Raw genomic sequence first — 19,250 nt, forward strand, 5'->3', positions numbered from 1 at the left:
CAACAAAAAGCTCAGAGGACAAGCCCACATTTTAAAAAACACATCACAGAAAAAACAGTGTAGTACTCAAGAGTGTGCGTGTGGGGTGGGGGGGTGGGGGGGGACTGGTGCTACACCATGTGTATCCCTGGCAATAATCCTTTCAAATAAAAGCCCACACTAATATTCCCACTCATGGAAAATACTTCCCACTGCTGAAAAAAAAACCTGTCTGGTTATCTAAATACTATCATAAAAACCAGGTTTCAGATAAACGTGATAGGGAAAAATATTTTTTATATATTTTGAAGCAGGTAAACGATGGTAAAAAATTATATTTAAAAAAAAGGAGATAAATCAAGAGTGTAAATTCCTCTATAACATGAAGTGTACAATTCCATTTCTCAGGACAGTAATGACATGAATAGTTACATCTGTTTATTGAAATCATAATAAGTCCTATTATTAAAATCATTGAATATTATTAACTTTCTTAACAATATTCATTCTGTCTGTGTAATGTGCAATACATTCACTGTACATACTCACACTTCACATATTTTCTTTCCTTCAGACTGTATAGCTTATAATCCATATATATTTTCCTCTTTTTAAATGTCCTTATATTGAACTACAGTACTTCTACTCTCCGGTTGGCCTGATTTACTCCAAGACTAATACTGTAGTAATGTTACTAATCTCCTTAATGAGATAATCACTGAAGAAATAATTCCTCTAACCTTCTCTTATTGAATCTAATTGGTATTTTTATTATTCACATAGTAGCACTATCACTCGGATCATACTCCCCCCCTCAAAGTCTCCAGAGGAAACAATGAACGGTCATCAAAAGCGAAGTACGTTGATTGAAACCAAGTACTTCGCCCGCTTCGCGCTCAAGAAGGAGTATCACCATCTCTTCATCGTGATTAGCGAGACCAAACTTAGAAAGAACACATTTCTCATAGCAAATACTATAGAAATGATCCCTGAAAGTATAGTCTTAACTTTACAACAGCAAAGTCTGAGTACTAGAGGGAGGAGCAACACCTTCTCTGTCACGGTGCAAACGGATCCACGTGTGCAAAGAGTATTTACTGACATATACTTCATCAGTACTCACACATGACGGATGAAACTGATGATGTACGATTATAATATAGATTTATTAGAAAAAAGAAGTTTGTAAAACTGTGTCTTTCTTCTTTAATATATCTATTTATATATTGAACAAATATCAACACGTGTTATGGAGCAAACACAAAACACGTCCTGGATTTAACATTAATCTATTGAATCAGTTTACAATATAAAGATGTATAAAGTGTAGAATCATATAGAATTGCGTTTAAATCGGTTTACCCACAATGCTGTCCGGCGCCACAGCCCCGCCCACGTTAACTCTAATTGGCTGCTGTGAACCCAGGAGGCGGCGTGTTAGCTTCCTTTGCTAACACCAGCTGAGGGCTAACACGTGTTTTTAAACATAACACGTTACACAATCTGTACGATATGAGTTCTCACAGAATGAATCTGTCACAAAGTGTGTGGTGAGCTTTGATGGAGATGTTGTCACGAAAGAGAAATCGAGAAATTTACAGGTTAACGTTAAGTAAAGCTAGCACGTGACGGGCAGCGGATGCCCCACTTTTTAAACGTCCGGCTAGAAATGGCGTTATGCAACAGTTCCACTGCAAACTAAATACCGCTACATGATTTGAGATAAATGTTTTAGTTTTAATCCCAATAGTTGTTTGGTTGTAAGAAAACTAAGATTGTATCTAAAAGCTTATGAAGAAGTACTTAAAATACTTACTCGTTTGAAGTTATCTTATAAAACACAGTTGTGTGTGTTTCCAGGGGGAAACCTTCGCTCCTGTTTAATTCCAAACTTTGATAAAGTTTATTTGAAAAGCAAAAACACGCTGGTTCCTCCAATGTCACCACCACAAAGAGAAATCAGACCTGCAACACTTTAAAGACAAAGAACAGGGGTTGCATTTTTTAAATTAATATAACATTTTTATACCATGCATTAAATTGGACCTTTTATTTTTTATATATTATATATATATCATTATACATACATACATACATACTACAACACTGCTGTTTATTTTAATATTAATACATCAAATAAATAACAACAATTAAAACTTGTTAATTTAATAAATAATAATTCACCTCCTTGGCCCCGCCCTCATCATCTCTGTTTACCTTGACGTCACAAACATGCGCCGCTCACACGCGACTCCTGCCTCTGCTGCTCAGGTTTGTTTACCTTTCTTCTTCTGCTCTTCTTCTGCTTCTGTTGTGCTCTCGGTGACTCCCGGGGTGACACCACGGAAGAAGACGATGTGCTCTGTTGGTTCTCCAGGGTGATGTGAGCGACAGGGGACAGAGGAGGGAGAGCAGGGGACAGGAATGGCTGCTGTCCCCTCAGAAGTGTCTCACATGCAGCTGAACGGAGCCTCAGAGCTGATGGACCTGCTTCACATCGACGTGGAGGCGGACGCAATGGAGGACAGACCTGGGAGAGAAGATGCTCTGTGTTCGGTGAGATTCTCCATCAAGCTCTCATCGGAAATAAGGACTGTTTAAAAACCTATTTACCTTCCTGCGCTTCTCATCGTTCTTTGTGTAATAAACAGAGGAACGTGTTGAGGAAGCAGAGGAACTGGGAGAGGCAGCTCGCTGTGAAGAGGAGCCGGAGGAGGGAAGAGAAGCAGAGGAAGAAGCTCAACCGTGAGCAGGAGTCAGGTACAGAACCGGAGGGAAGGATCGAACAGTGGTTTTGATTTTACTCTATTTCCCTTCTTCCACAATCAGAGCGCCCTGTGTTTCCTGTGGTGTCTGTCGCGCAGGTGCCGGCGCCGACAGCCCTCAGTTCACCAAACGGGTCATGAAGGCGATCGCCAAAGAGCGTTTAGCTGAGGCTCAGTGCACCGGGCTCAGACTGTGTGTGGATCTGAGTATGGCCGACTGCATGTCTGACAAGGTCGGTGTCGCAAGAGGAAGCGTCGCTGATTCCCAGACATCCCGCCGTGTTCACTGACCCGTTTCTGTGTGTACGTTTGTGTGGGTCAGGAGATCAGCCGACTGGCCGCGCAGCTGAGACGACTGTACGGCTCCAACAAGAAGGCGGCTCGACCGTTTCACGTGTTCCTGACCGAGCTCAGGGAGGACAGTCATCTCTACAGAGAGTGCATACGAATGAACGAAGGCTTCCTCAACTACATGGTGAGTACTGTAACTCACATCCATCCATTCATCCACAATCGATACAGATTATTCTTTGAGGCTTGATCCCGGCTGACATTGGGCGAGAGGTGGGTTAGACCCTGGACAGGTCACCAGCGTGCTGCAGGTCACATTAAATGTAAAAAAGTCGTAACATCCAGCTGAAACACTAAACAAGATAAAAGGCCTAAGGACAATGTGGCTTTACTATGAAATACATATAAAAAACGTTCTTATGTTGTAGATTCATTATATTGTTCACAGTGTAATATGCGATGACATTTTAATAATCTTTCCACAGCATCATCCATCATCCATCACTTACAAGATGCTCTGAAGTTCATCGGAACAGCTACGATTAAGTTTCATCTGGACCTGGAGTAGATTTTATATTTAGCAGCGGACTCGACCTACTGTCGGTTTCCGTCTCTTGTTTCAGATCGACATGACGGAGGAAAGCTGCCTCGACCTTTTCCCCACGGAAACGGTCGTCTACCTCTCTCCAGACGCTGAAGAAGGTTTGAAGGTTTCGAGGTTGATTTTACTCAGTGTTTTTAGTTCAAAACATTTCAGTACAGGAGGGGGGGGGGATTTCTTTTGGGGAAAATGTCCGTTGTAATGCATCTTTTGGCCAGCAGAGTGAGCCATTTGTAGAAAGATAAAATTACAGCTGCTAATACTCATATAAAGGTAAAGTTGCCAATATGATCCTATACTAAAGTATATTTTAGAATTTCTAACACATAATAAAACACAAACATACTCGCACTATTATAAGAAAATAAAATATGGATATATACATATATACATTAACATCTTCTTAAGGTTTTCTGAGATTCACGAGTCTCCCTCTGGTCTAAAGCATCAAACCACGATCAGACAAACAGTGGCCGTGAGAATAAAGACAAACTCCCTGACTCTGTTTTCTTTAATCTTCTGATATTTCAGTTTTGGAGACAGTTGATTCTGACAAGGTCTACGTCCTCGGTGGCCTCGTGGATGAAAGCATCAAGAAGGTATCATACACAAAGATATATTATACCTTATTATACACGTTGTTATTTATGTAATAATATCACTGCAGCTAGTTGAGATTATTGTCTTATACGTTATAAATGCTCGGTGTACTGATGGTTGTGTTGATTATTGTTTCTCTCATCGGCAGAAGTTGAGCTTCTGTCGGGCCCGAGACCTGAGCGTGTGCACGGCGAGGCTGCCGATCGACGAGCACATGGTGAAGAAAAACAACGCCAAGAATTTCCACTCCAAGATCCTGGCGGTGAATCAAGGTGAGCGACGGTCTCTGAGCTGTTTGGACTTTCTAGTTAGATCCAGATCAAGGGACACGTCCAGGAATTTAATTTCACTTTCTTTATGAGTTTGTATAATCATGTGATTTTTAAAGGTGGTTTCCTTAGGAGGCTGTGGGAGGTTTATTTGTTAACTTGGTCTCTCTCTCCGTCCACAGTGTTCGACATCCTGTTGACTTTCTGTGACACGGGCAGCTGGACGGAGGCACTGCGGGCATGGTTCCCCCGGGGGAAGGGTTATGTCGTTGCACCAGATGACTCCTGACACAAGAATGGCCAGTGAAAGAGAATAAGACTCAATGTGTTGATGAGCTGACGGAAGCAAACACTGGTTGAGGAAAGATTTTCTTTACACTGAAACCAAATAGTTTACAAGCTGGGCTGCTGGTATATTTACTGGAACACCTCAGCCGCACTCCAGTTATTTTCCAGTCAGTCATTTTAAGTCCGTCATCTTTCTGCTGCTGAGTCACTGTTGCCATAGAAACCAGAAATGATCATATCTACAGTAACGTGATCAGATTTAGTTTTTGTTGTATTTTCTGATCGAACCAGCTTGATCTGGTCTTCCTGTGGTTTTATGCACTGACGTATTGTTTTAAAAAATATCACATATTCTTAGAATGTGAACGTGTTTTTTCTACTGATTTACTTCCTGTAAATAAACAAAGACTTTAACTTGCAGACTATTTAATATGCCACCACTAGTTACTTTACAACATTTATTACCAGTTCCTTGACGTGAGATTGAACACATGACATGACTCACATTTTACTTTTTAAACATTTCATTTTTTATTAAGCCTTGAACGAGAGGTTTCAGTAAACTGGTTCTTTCTAATGAAAGATCGAAGGCAACTTGTTATTTGGAAAGTTTTAAAATTAGAGTTATACTTGTATCCACGCTCAGATTCTTTATACACTCAAACATTACATATTGTTTCCATAACAGTTTATTTCTTGTGTCAATATAAATCCAGAATCAGTGTTATATAGAAAATATGTATAAAAAGTAGAAATTCAATACAAATTCCAAAATGGAAAACACAAAGAAATAAAAACAAAAACAAAAGACACCAGAGCAGAGATATAAAACAAAGAGGTTATGTATTATTCTTTAAAGTAAGAGGAGCTCAGTGCTGCAGGAGGTAGGAAGAGAAGCAACAGTTGGGTTTTTAAACTCGTTTCTTGGCGAACGCTCCTCCCTGCTGATGCAGCTGTTTCTGAAGAATGTACTGGATCAGCTTCTTCACCCACGAGGACCGAGGGTTCAGACAGACCTTCTCGCCGCTCATCAGTCCGGCTCTGAGCACAGACATTCATCAAAATGAGAGAGGAGACATTTTGAACACCACCACAGATTTTATGTTGTTATCCCAGCACACAATCGTCTAAATGCTCAGTGTGCACATTATAATTCAATAAGATGCATCATATTTCCCAGTTATTAAAGCTGTAGATTGCTGCCTGTGTGATTGTGAGGAGTTCTGATATTCATAACAACACAATCCGAATCAACAACAATTTATTATAAAGAAACCGGATTATTTTATGATGGTTTTTCTTTTTTTGGGACGTTTTTTTATTGTATTTTTTATTTTATTCGTGAAATTAGCAGCACATCTGATAATAAATGAATTAGTCAGCGCCTCAAACGTGAGGAAACTGATAGTATTTCTCATTTTTCTAGTTTTTACACCAATTCTAAATGATCAATCCAATGTTTCCACTCACATGACTTCAGTGTCGGGGCAGTGAGGTCCTTCAGGGACGAGCTTGATGCTCCGCAGGTTGTCTGGAGGGATGATCCTCGACTCCACCTCCACGCAGCGACAGTGGGAGTTGTAGTCCCGGCTGAGGGGCGGCATCCCTGTCGTCAACACACAGACAGAATACACACGGGTCAGTTTAAGCATCTCTTTCTTTTTGTGAGTGAAAATAAAGTTAAGACATTGCATTGGAAGGTCGGAACCTGCAGATGTAATAATATCTGTGCCAGGCGAAAAGATTTGTCTCGTGTTTTTATTTCCTCTGTCAGTCAGTTGAACAGAAGCCCTGCAAAGGTTTCTCAATATTTGTCTGAAATCCCGAGTTTGTTTTCTGACAGTAAACGCAGCCTCCCTGGTTTTGTGCAGTTTTACGAGGACCTTGGTTCGGCCTCCTCCTCATGATGTTGCACGGCTGCTGATTCAGGAATCCGACAATGACGAGGCCACTTTCATCTCGATGTGCGATTTCATAACAGTCACCATCCTCATGTTGTGACATCTTTATAAATCGGTACTTCCTCATTTAATAATCACAGTCATTGTGACTAGTAACACGTTCTCTGTTCTTACTACAGGCTGGAAAATCTGTCTGAGAGACGGGAAAACACAACACTACCAACATATCGGCTCGTATATACAGTGAAGAACAATTAGCAATAGTTCCTAAGATGTCGTTATCAAACTCTTGTGAAAAAAGAAATCTAATTGAGGCTGGATATTTTATAATTTAACCATAAACTTTACTTTAAAAAACTATGAATAAAAAAACAAAACACAAATACAACCAAATATATAGAACTTATACTACTTTTTCATAGATTTCAAATTATTCTGCACCAAAAGTCATGCAACAGTAACTTAATTTCGATGATGTTCTTCAGGTCATGGAACAGATGACAAGTTTGAGACTCTGCAAACTGATTTTCATTTTGTAGTCAAATCAATAGAAATTTAAGATAACATTTAAAAATCTTGCAATTCAAATCTGAAACGAATGAATTCTCTCATAGTGCACTTTTCTCTAAAGTTGCAAAAAACCCACAAAGGGAGATCAGATCTGTGCACCTCTTACCGTCACTGAGAGCAAAGAGCGTCACAACCGTGAACAGGATGCAGAGCTTCATCTTCTCAAACCTGATGCTTTAGTCCTCAACTACAGACAGATGTTGTGCAGATGTTGTGCAGCTGTTGTGACCGTTCCCACATCTGCACTGTGATATTTATACACACTGCGATCATGTGCTGCTGTGGAAGATTTCAGGGGCCGTCTGTGTCTTCTCTGTTTCACTTTGTTGTGTTCACGTGTGCAGCAGCAGGTTGTCATGGGATTGGTGGGTTCAGGGACCGACCACAGGCCAGACTGAGGTGCACAGATATTAGTCATAACAGAGGATCAGAGAGTTTCTGTCTGAATCTCCGACAGCTTAATTCTCTGCACAAGAACTCATCACTGTATTTCCCCCGATGCGTAAAAGAGGAAACTGATCAAATGATCATCAGACCCAGTAAACAAGTAGAGTTTAACCTGTGGCTACAGTGAATATGAGGCTGTGAGGTCGTGTTGACGATTATCCCTGGGGCCTCGTTCTGACCTTTTACATACAGTACAATACAGTTACTATGTTAAATACTTCACTAGTGTTCTATCACACAGTTTTCTTTATTTTCTCATTCCTGGTTGATGTTAGTTTGTGGCGTGAATAATGTTTTTTAACCGTCTGTTGGTCTTGGTCACTATTTATTGATTCTGGAATTTTAAAGCAACTATAATTTCTTTAGCCTCACGCCAGGGATTCTCAACCTGGGGGTCATGACATCATTTGTGGGGGTTGACAGACGGTTGTTGAGAAGAGATAAATTAATTTGATATGTTCAAAGCAATTGTCTTCCAGTGAGAATTGTATTTTAACCTGTGAATCAGGAGCTCCAGGGGAAGAGACAGAAACATGACAGAACACATCAAGTTCCTATGACTCATTTGCTCTCAAAGTCAAAACAGTCGAAGTTGCAATCGCGTGCACCAGTAAATCATACTGGTGGGTTACATTCAGCCTTTTAGCATCTTTCAGCTCCCTGTTTCGGTTTTTGGGTCGTCGACTGTAATGTCTGGGTTCACTCTCGCTGCTCGGTACGCGGCCGTTCAGCCAAACTGAATTCATTCAACCAGCAGACACTTAAAGGTAGCGACCGGCCGGTGAAAAACTCTGAGGGGTTGAGACCAAAACAGAGCTAAAAAGTAAGTGAAAGTACTTTTACTAACATGATTACCAATGAAAGAGTCGTGTGTAGTTGTTATCAGACCGACTGTGAGGCAGGTTGATGGTGGGTTTAATCAACAAGAAGCAGGCTTACGGTTCGGTTGGCAGGAGGCAAACCAACGAAAAGATCCAAATTCAATTAACTCCAGAAAGCAAAAGAAACAAGCAGAACTGAAACACTGTGAAATGCAACACGTGAACAAACTAAATAAGGAAGTAGAGAAACAGTTTCTCTTCATGTATCATTTTCATCTACAATGTTAAAACTATCATCTTATATTAGATTTGATGTTGACATTGTTTAGTCTTTTATTTTCTCTCTGGAAAATATTTGTATTCGAAATCATCTTCCTTCAGTTCAGTAACAGCTTTAACAAAAAAAGAGAGAAATTCCCTGTGTCGTCATCTCATGTTGAGAATAATCAGGCCTAAGATTTACTTGTGTTTACTTGTATTAATGCACCAGGAGACATCATCTGACTTTTGAGACAAAGAGACAAGCAACAGCATGAAGAAGCAGACGGAAAGAAACCACAGTCAAACTGCGGTGAAGACTCGATCACATATTCAGGCTGGAGACACACAGCTCTCCCATGACTGATGTGTGTCCATCAGACGTTAGGTCATCATGACTCCACATGACGGTGAGAAGTGAGGTGAAGTCTTACAGTATGACTCAGCAAAATCCTAATTCTTTTTGAAAAGCTGAGGGGAATTTTATCGGGATTGAATAAAATAATTAAATAAATGAAACATATGACTAAATGAACCTGTACGTCTTTCTCCAGACTGCACCTGGAGGAGGGAGCGAGGGAGCAGCAACACAACGATACCTTCAATGTCTCTCTTTCAATGGTTAAATACAACATTTATTGATTTATTGCAGTTTTTAATTTAGTAGATTTAGATTTAGGAGAGTTTGCATTTTATTTTTCCACCTCAAAGATTCTAAATAAATCTTTTTATGTACATTTGTCTGTCCTCGTTAGTTTATATCTATACAAATCTATCCACATCCATTATCTCCTGCACATGACAAAAACATTCTCTGTGCTCTGGGATTCTTAATTTATTTAAAACATCAACAGTCATGATCAGGGACTTGAGGTTTTCATTGGAACCAGCTCTTCAGCTCACGATGTTTCTAATCTGATCCTAAAACGTGAAGCCACTCCTAACATTCGGTAGCATAGTGCTCAAAATCCCTTGTTATACACAAGTTGTACCTTCAGGCACGTGGCTCAGAATAAAAGGGAAATCACAGCATCGTCTCTGAGAACTTCTCGAACGGAGGCATCTCGTGATTGAGCAGTTTCTCAGCTCCTGTAATGCCCCTGTGGTCATCTGACGGGCCCCCAGTAAGTGCCCCTCGCTTGCTCCCACTGTTTACTGCATGTTCCCTCGGGTCAACCCAAGTTCCCCTTGGCACATCCTCCTCAAACAGAATGACCCCCCTGGCCCGTTCAGCCCTATAAGTGCATTCCGGATCGTCCAAGACTTTTATCCTCATGAGAAATATCTATAGATAATACATTTAACATTCATTATGTTTGAAAATGTCAATAATAAATGAATAAAACCGTTCTATCACAATCGTTATCCTAAACGCTGAAGCTCTACCGGCAAACATAGAGAAAACAGACACAATAACACCACATGAGTAAGAGAAACATAAATGAAGCGACTATTAACTCCACCGAATTGTTCAACATGACAACATGAGGTTATATAATATTTATATATATCTGCAACAGCACTAGTAGGACATCTAGTGGCCTGGTGTGGTAATTCTGCAGGACGTCAGGTTCACACTACAACTATGTGATGGTATATCTTTGTTTTTCATTTGTATGTATTTTTTCAATCATCACATAGGAAATTGATTAAATTTACAAATTAACATCATCATCATCATCGTCACTGGTGGAAAAAAAGGATCATTATACCACTAATCAACTTCATCATTTATGCAATGATCAATAATCATTATTATTACGTCTGCTCAACAGGACAAACAGGGAAAAGTTCGACAGGAAGCTAAACTGGAACTAGTTTAGTCAGTGGGGTGTGTTCTCCTAAGAAATGGAATGTGAGTCAAAGTGAAAGTGAAGGCAGAAAAGAAAAGCACTCGGGTGTGAATCAAAGAGAACAGCGATAGAGTACTCACCTGTGTTCAGAGTTGTGGTTTAAAATGGACGAATATCAATATCCATTGTTCTTTGAAGCCAAAGGTCTGACAGACACAGAGATGAAGAAGGTCAGTACATACTTTCAGATAAGACGAGTTTCTGGGGGAGGTGACTGTGCCGCAATTCAAGCCATCGGAGGTGATATCTACAAAATCTGCTTCAAGGACAAAGAAGGTGAGGAACCATTTTGTCTTTCAATTTGCTATTTGTCGGACAAACTTTGCAGTTTGAGCTGAAACGCAGGTGTTTCTTTGTGATGTTGGACTTTACAGACCAGGAAAGAGTTTTGCAGAAGAAGCTTCACATGGTCTCTTTACCTTCCGGAGAACGACATCTGACCATGAGCCAAACCGATTCATCACAGAAACCTGATCAGCCGTCGACACCGGTGAGCTGAATATAAACCTTTTGAAACCTCATCTGCTGCTGTCATGATCAGAGTAAACACCCTCTTGTGTGGCCCGGCCAGTTTTATGGACCTTATAATCCACATCCAAGATTGTGCTGACTGTTGTAACATAATTGTCACATTATCTCGAAAAACATTGCTTTTAAACTCATGGGTTTCTTTCCTTTCTTTAGATGTTTACAAAACCAAACACAAAAGAAAGACAAATGCGCAGGTTTGACCCAGAACTTCAAATCCAGGCCCCCACGCAAGAAAGTCTGAACTTACCATTTCCTGAACTGGTTGACTGTTTGGATGAAGTCTTACAGCTGATTGGCTTGAAACACACGAAAGTGATGCTAAAAACCTCAACTACCCCAAATCCTTGTGTGCTCCTGTCTGGTCCCCGTTGTCACGTAGATGAGGTGAAGCAGGCCCTGACCTCGGCTCTGTCCCGCCTGACATCAGACACACTAGTTCTAGATGGACCAGGGGCTCAGCAGTACTTCCAGGCAGAGGGAAAAATATGCAAAGATCTCATACAGAGTTCCTCTCAGGTCCTTATCAGGGAACATCAGGGTGTGAACTCCCCGGATGTGAGGATCAGCAGCCCAGTCCCCAGCCTCACACCCAGGCCTTCAGATGAAAGATCTTGCCTCACCCCTGTCGAGAACATTGCAGCCAACCAAACAAACCTGCAGATTAAGTTTGGCATGTTGGAGGATCAACAGGTTTGCCTATTTTATTCCATTCTACTTTACCTCAGCTTTTTAAGCAGCAATGCAACACTGCACAGTCATGATATTTCCCCTTATTTCCACAGGTGAACGTGTTGGTGGTTCCCATGCTCCACAAAAAGCTGACTTCAACTAAAGTGGGAAAGAATCTGTTGACCAAAGCAGGGAACACACTGCAGTCAAACTTTGATGCCGCTACTGCAAATTGTACCGTCAACCCTGGAGATGTTCTGCAGGTCGCTGCGCCTGCATCTCTTGGCTGCAACAAGCTCTTCTTCATTGAGTGTTTGCCCTGGGATGGATTCAGAGGGCAGAGTGTGCAGGTAGCGTCAAAGAACTTGTAGAATACAAAATAACTTTATCGGTGAGGGCTAAAGATGGGAGCAAATTCAACATCCATGACTCAAGGGCAATGAAGTGGATGGAGGGGAAAAAGTTAAACTTACAGCCAGCGAAAAAAGAGGTTACGAAAGTAGACGGGAGAAAAATGGCTAAATAAGCAAGACAGAGATGTGGACAGAGAAATGGTTCTTATCCTGATCTACAAAAACTAATCAACTTTTTTTGTCCCAGGCTCTGAGAAATGGTCTGAAGAGATGTTTGGACCTCTGTGTGCAGCAGGAATTGAGTTCAGTTGCCGTTCCAGTGATTGGACCTGGAATCGCGTTAGGTTACCCGCTCTGTGCCGCCATTGAAGCTCTGACTGAGAGCATTTACCAGTTTGGATCATCGGGATTCATCGGTTCACTCTCCAACATCTATGTGGTCATTAAACCTCGTTATCCGGACTCTGAGGTACTGACTATTGACACTTCAAGTAGTTAGACACATGCATGTTTTACTGCTAAGGAAGTGTTTGATATCAGCGTTTTTATCTACAGTGCTACCATGATGTCTACAGATCACTCAGCTTAAATATGAAGCAGGGAGGCCAAGGTAAACTCGACAGCTAATATAAATATATGGAGGACGAAACATGACTTAAGTATAAATAAATAAATGTATAAATAAATAAATAAGGAAATAAATACAGAAATAAAAGAATGAATGTCTTAAATTCATTTCCACATTTATTTATTCCACATTTATTTATTTCTGTATTTCTGTATCCATATGTAAATGAGGTAGGAGGTCGTGTCCTCAGTCTCGAGCAGGATTTGGCAAGTAAGCGATCCAGGAAGCTGCAATCTATTCCTAGGGAATCCCCCCCCCACTCACTCCCTCAGAGACCTACGCAGTGAGATCAGAGCTCGTTACCGTGAAGCAGCCGGTCAGTGACTTTGTAAAAGAAAAGTGAAACACAGAGTTTCTCTGGTCTCAGCTGCTCAGTGATCAGCTGCTTCATGATCAGAGCAGAAGCTGCAGCTGGTTTGTACCGAGCTGGAGTTTCTGTTTCCTCCTCCTCTCTGCTCTCACTCTAACTAATAAACACTCATCACTAGTTATCAGGACCTGATCAGCACATGAAGTCACTGAGTGTTTGTTTGATTCGCTCCAGAGTTTATGAGGCTGCATTTAAACATCATGAAAAATGACTTGTCTCATGTTGTGCTCAGTACAACAGGAGACACTCACAGTCAGGACTACTGACACCTAAATCATCCCAATAAATGATACAAAATTAACTCTGGACGTGAACTAGTTGATTTTCATCTTCATGAACTGAACTTTGAACTAGTTCATTTTAAGTGTGAACTGGCTCAACACTGCAAACAGCTACTGGACAACAGTCAGGATTGAAAGGCAGAAGTAGTAGAACTGGATCATCACACTCCTGTGACCAATCCTGCATGAGACTGAGTATTTCTGTATTTATTTCCTTATATTTTTATGCATTTATTCATTTATTTATACTTAATTCACGTTTCTTCCTCCATACTAATACAGCAAGGAAAACCATTTACTTAAATTAGCATCAACTATTAGATAAAAATATGAATTGTGTTGTTTTATTTCCTGTCAGTAATCTTCAGGTCCACCCCCGATGTCCTCACTCTGATGGTCGTAGCTGGGGTCAGACTACACGTGGTGTTCGGTGACATCACTCATGAGACTACTGACGCAATTGTGAACTCGACAAACTTCAAACATTTTCCTAACTGTAAGTGAGAGCTGCTGATGCACAGACGCAGGAGGGACCAGGAAGGAGCTGTTGTAAAGTTATTTTTATTTTTAGCCTTGTGACATAACGTGTCTTTTCGTAGGTCCACTGCTTTCGCACTGACAGAAATATTTTAATGATTTATCAGATGGATTGTCATGAGATTTTGTGCATTTACTTGTAAAAAAATCAATACTTACTTTTCTTGAGATCACATCGGAAATTCAAAATTTTCATTTAAAACAAAACATCCAACATTAATTTCACAAATGCATCTAGAACCAAGTTATTTTGTTGAGGCATATGTACTAACATCAAGATTTTGAAATATTCTTCTACCGTGAATTTAATTTTGTTTATAGATTTTTAGATTTTAAATTTTTACTTTATTCGGCAGCAAAGATGCAAAATAAAAACAAATCACCTGATTAAATTTAAAAATTTGACTAAAGCGAAATTAGAAAAATACATGTTCCTCCGCTCAATGACTTTCCTGTGTCATCTGAGATTTGCTGCAATGATCATCTGGTCTTCTACTCATATTCATGTTCCCAAGAGGATGAATAAAAAGAAAATGGTGCCATCATCACTTTTAAATTCAAATTAAAAATCCGTCCACTGCCTTGGTTTATGACCAGAAACTTGCACAACCAATGACTAGCCTGGTTTGTATTTGGTTAACAACATCTTGTCCGTGGCATAGTGAGCACATTAGCATGGTTCCATTGGCATTTGGCTAATCAGCTGTACATGTTCACAGAGACGGTAGCATGGCTATAGACACTTAAGCTTGTTCTATTATGATTATTTATTCCTCAGATGGTGTTTGCAAAGACATTCTAGCTGTAGCTGGACCAGCGGTGACGGCCCAAGTGAAAGCGGGTGAATAAAGATCCAGAAGTAATTTCCATGAAACATATATTTAATAGCTTTTAAGTCATTTTGTCTCTTTTTTTGTTATGTGCAGCAAAAGTGATCAGAGGATCAATTTTCCAGACCGAGGGAGGATCATTCCCTTGCAAAGCCATTTTACATGTGCGTGGACTAAAAGACGCAGGCCTCATTGAGAGTCTGGTGTGTGACCTGATTCTACTTTGTGAGTCCTCTGGATACAGGTCCATAGCCATTCCTGCCATCTGTGCCGGTAAATATTGTGCCAGACAATGCAACAGTCTCATCGTCGGTTTAATTTAAATGTTTTTAAACCGTGTCAGTTAACACCACATCTTTGTGCAGGACAAGGTGGAATGGGCGCTGGTGTTGTAGCGCAGGCCATTCTCCGAGGGGTTAAAACTGCTGCATCGTCCACTCCCTTACGCTGCGTCACTGACATCCGACTCGTCCTGATTGACGAAAAAGTCTTCTTGCTCTTCAAAGAGGAGGCGTTGCAGGTGTTTTCCACTGATGTGGTCGACAGAGGTGAACTTTCAGAAACAGCCTTCTTCTTTTCCTTGTTTTTGTATTGTGTTATCAGGTAAGGTCACGGTGACCTCCTTCCTTTCTGGACAAAAATGCACGTTGACAGAAACCGCACTGGTTGGTGGAGGGACGCGAGCACAGGAAGGTGATTCTAGTTTCATCATTGATTGATTTGATGTGGATTTTTGGTCCTGCAGTGTCACTGCCTCATGAACAACAGAACCCACAAAGGTCTGTGACCGCCAAACCCAGTATCCTCAGTACCAGCTTCGAGACTCAGCAGTCTGTCTTCGTGTTACTGGGTCTTTGTGGTAAGAACGTCTCAGATGCCAAGATGAAGCTGAAGCAACTGTATCAGGATCAGTGCTTGACTCATACCACTCTTCCAACTGGTACAGCGGACGGACGGACACAGCAGATAGACACAGATGATGATTTCATGTCTTTCTTTTTTTCATATTATGTTTTATGAAACGCCTCTTTGTGTAAGTTCTGGCTTTTGTGAACTTGCGGGCAGTTCCACTTTGAGCACCCGTGCTTGTTGTGTAACCTCTGCAGAGCTTACTATTAAAAAGACTCAAAGGCAACTCCAGTCTGAGAATTTCATTATTTCAAATCTCAAGATGAATTTCCATCACAAATGTTTCTCTTTTTTTTTCCATTTTCCAGACTTCACTCTCCCTCTGTACTGGGACAACATGGCTGCCGGGGAGGATATGAAGGTGGTTACCCTGCAGGAGTCCTCCGCAGAGTACCGATCAGTGGAGGAGGCCTTCAGACGAACTGGTTCCAGGAGCACGATAACGGTAGGTGGTGTCCACTCAGACAGATGCAGCAGCTACATTACTTTTTACATCATGTGCATTTATGTACATTTTCTTCACAATTTCGGTATTTATTTGTTTGTTTTTTAAGATCAAGCATTTGCAGAATGTCCACCTGCGTCGGGCCTATGAAGCGCAGAGGAAACACATTTCTGATAAGAATGCACACGTGGGCGCCGCAGTGGAAAAGGTTCTCTACCACGGGACGACCCAGGACAACTGTGACTCCATCATGAAAACGGGGTTCAACCGGAGATTTGCTGGACAAAACGGTGCTGATCTTTTTGTAATCATTACAGGTCACACTTAAAGAAACGATTAGAGAGACAGTGACCTATTTATAGCAAAAACCAAACGTACTAGAGCCTCAGCTAAGGTCACGGTGACCTCATATGAATCTGGACAAAAAATGCACGTTGACAGAAACCGCACTGGTTGGTGGAGGGACGCGAGCACAGGAAGGTGATTCTAGTTTCATCATTGATTGATTTGATGTTGATTTTTGGTCCTGCAGTGTCACTGCCTCATGAACAACAGAACCCACAAAGGTCTGTGACCACCAAACCCAGTATCCTCAGTACCAGCTTCGAGACTCAGCAGTCTGTCTTCCTGTTACTGGGTCTTTGTGGTAAGAACGTCTCAGATGCCAAGATGAAGCTGAAGCAACTGTATCAGGATCAGTGCTTGACTCATACCTTCACGGCCGAGGAGGTGGGAAGCCTCTCAGAGGACGACATCATGCGTCTGCAGCAGCTGGTGTATAAGGAGGGTCTGCAGATTCAGTCTGGCCAGGGCAACATGACTGTGAGCGGGTTAAAAGATGGGGTGAACAGTGTGATGCAGATGATTAAAGAATCTCAGTTAAGCAGCCTCAGGAGACAGGTAATAGTCAGGGAGGAGGAGGATTTGCAAAGTCGTGTGGCCTGGTGCATCCTGGGAAGTAGCGGCAACTGGGAGAGACTTCCCAAAACAGCCAATCACAGACTGGAACATAACAACCTAGTGGGAGACATAATGGATGAACAGAGCGACCAGTGGACCGTGGATCTACAGAAGATGGAGGCCACAAGACAAGTAACTGGAGAGACAAGAAAAATAAAACGACTTGAGAATCTGCCGGGTGAGAGGATAAACATTGTATTCAGCTAACCCTAATTCATATAAGGGTTCTTTTGATTGAAAATCAAATATATACAATTTTTCAAATTTTTTTCATTTTCCAGACTTCACTCTCCCTCTGTACTGGGACAACATGGCTGCCGGGGAGGATATGAAGGTGGTTACCCTGCAGGAGTCCTCCGCAGAGTACCGATCAGTGAAGGAGGCCTTCAGACGAACTGTTCCCAGGGGCAGGATAAAGGTAGGTGGTGTCCACTCAGACAGAGGCAGCAGCTACATTACTTTTTACATCATGTGCATTTATGTACATTTTCTTCACAATTTGGGTATTTATTTGTTTATTTTTTAAGATCGAGCGCTTGCAGAATGTCCACCTGCGTCGGGCCTATGAAGCGCAGAGGAAACACATTTCTGATAAGAATGCACACGTGGGCGCCGAAGTGGAAAAGGTTCTCTACCACGGGACGACCAAAGAAAACTGTGATGCGATCATGAAAACGGGGTTCAACCGGAGATTTGCTGGACAAAACGGTGCTGATCTTTTTGTAATCATTACAGGTCACACTTAAAGAAACGTTTAGAGAGAAAGTGACCTATTTATAGAGTTTTATACAGCATTACATAACTAATCGAAACCAAACGTACTAGACAAATAAAGAGAGGTGTGGCCAGCCTCTAGAGGGCTTTTAAGAAGCTGTCATTTCGTCCATTGTGTCCGTGCTATTGTTACAGTTTGAGGTGTTTGTTGTAAAGTCCATGTTCTCTCTTATTCTCAGCAACTCACTATGGTGAAGGAACCTACTTTGCCGTAAAGGCCAGCTACTCAGCCCAGCACAAATACGCCATGCCAACCGACGACGGCTCACAGCTAATTTTTGTGGCTCAAGTCCTGACCGGCATCTACACTGAGGGCAAAAGTGACATGAAGGTGCCTCCTCCTCGCGACATCCTGCTGCCACATGACCGCTACGACAGCGTGGTGGATAGAATGGACAACCCCGGCATGTACGTTGTGTTCCATGACAACCAAGCGTACCCAGACTACCTCGTCACCATCCTGGGCACGCCCATGCCGCTGCGGGGGCAGGACTGGCTGGCGCAGCTGCAAAGGGTTATAAAGCTGAGAAAGTTACAGTGAGCCAGTTCCAAACACCGTCAGCAGTGTTTGCATCTCGTCGCGGTCACATAACCTGTTAATCAGCTGATATCTCTCCTCTGTTCCTTTTAATGTCTAGAGTCTCAGATCAATGCAGCCCTCTGACAGCAGCAACCCCCTCAACAGCAAATTGTAGCTTTGAGTTATGTCGGCATATGAGCCTTTTTCCATGTGCCCCTTTTGAAATTTGAGCACCTGCCCCTCTAAAGGTCTCTGCACGGCCCTGTTCAGGCGACTGTGAGGGAAAGCTTATGTATTTTGCACTTTAACTGTAGAATAATGGTTTTGGGGTTTTTCATTTCTTCAGTGAGGAATTATGAGTGATTTGGAGTTTGTTTTTAAAGCCACAGTTTTTATATGTGAATCTAAGCCTCAATAAAAGATGTTAAATCACTGATGGTGCCACTGTGAAGTTTCAGATGTTGTAAAAAAAAGCAACACGACAACTTGCATTCATGCGCAGTCATTGGGAATGAAATGGAAAACTCCACTGACCATTGCTGTGACCTTGTGGCCTTATTCGGTAATGTTTTCTTCCAACTGCTACAGTGGACGGACACAGCAGATAGACACAGATGATGATTTCCTGTCTTTTATTTGATTTTATGTTTCCTGAAACGCTTCTATGTATAAGTACTGGCTTTTTTCGACTTTGGGGCAGTTCCACTTTGGGCACCCGTGCTTGTTGTATAACCTCTGCAGCGCTTACTATTAAAAAAGACTCAAAGGCAACTCCAGTCTGAGAATCTCATTATTTCAAC

General features: G+C 41.6%; 3 protein-coding genes and 1 non-coding gene across 4 annotated transcripts; 2 read left to right on the top strand and 2 right to left on the bottom strand.

Annotated features, from left to right (window-relative positions):
* Window positions 1–769: 769 nt before the first annotated feature.
* LOC118103068 lies at window positions 770–984 on the bottom strand. Its single transcript, XR_004694796.2, has one exon. It is a non-coding gene; the product is annotated as a small nucleolar RNA U3 (small nucleolar RNA).
* Window positions 985–2,202: 1,218 nt separating this feature from the next.
* Window positions 2,203–5,218, top strand: trmt10b (tRNA methyltransferase 10B). Its single transcript, XM_035149649.1, has 9 exons — window positions 2,203–2,250; window positions 2,357–2,535; window positions 2,631–2,739; window positions 2,844–2,977; window positions 3,067–3,219; window positions 3,659–3,737; window positions 4,168–4,235; window positions 4,385–4,508; window positions 4,688–5,218. The coding sequence occupies exons 2-9, from the start codon at window positions 2,404–2,406 to the stop codon at window positions 4,792–4,794; spliced, it is 906 nt and encodes a 301-aa protein (XP_035005540.1). The 5' UTR covers window positions 2,203–2,250; window positions 2,357–2,403; the 3' UTR covers window positions 4,795–5,218.
* An 81-nt stretch (window positions 5,219–5,299) lies between these two features.
* LOC118103008 (interleukin-8) lies at window positions 5,300–7,522 on the bottom strand. The gene is made up of 3 exons (XM_035149650.1): window positions 7,371–7,522; window positions 6,264–6,399; window positions 5,300–5,834 (listed from the first exon to the last, which is right to left on the bottom strand). Exons 1-3 carry the CDS (start codon window positions 7,420–7,422, stop codon window positions 5,705–5,707), a joined length of 318 nt encoding a protein of 105 aa, XP_035005541.1. The 5' UTR covers window positions 7,423–7,522; the 3' UTR covers window positions 5,300–5,704.
* Window positions 7,523–10,698: 3,176 nt separating this feature from the next.
* LOC118102510 (protein mono-ADP-ribosyltransferase PARP15) lies at window positions 10,699–19,221 on the top strand. Its single transcript, XM_035148748.2, has 16 exons — window positions 10,699–10,919; window positions 11,018–11,133; window positions 11,328–11,864; window positions 11,957–12,193; window positions 12,444–12,665; window positions 12,752–12,806; window positions 13,834–13,971; window positions 14,791–14,853; window positions 14,939–15,115; window positions 15,208–15,390; window positions 16,060–16,196; window positions 16,306–16,486; window positions 16,729–17,334; window positions 17,438–17,574; window positions 17,684–17,864; window positions 18,110–19,221. The coding sequence occupies exons 1-16, from the start codon at window positions 10,748–10,750 to the stop codon at window positions 18,469–18,471; spliced, it is 3,504 nt and encodes a 1,167-aa protein (XP_035004639.2). The 5' UTR covers window positions 10,699–10,747; the 3' UTR covers window positions 18,472–19,221.
* The last annotated feature ends 29 nt before the right edge of the window (window positions 19,222–19,250 follow it).

Source organism: Hippoglossus stenolepis, chromosome 23 (genome assembly GCF_022539355.2).
Source record: "Hippoglossus stenolepis isolate QCI-W04-F060 chromosome 23, HSTE1.2, whole genome shotgun sequence".
NCBI lineage: Eukaryota > Metazoa > Chordata > Actinopteri > Pleuronectiformes > Pleuronectidae > Hippoglossus > Hippoglossus stenolepis.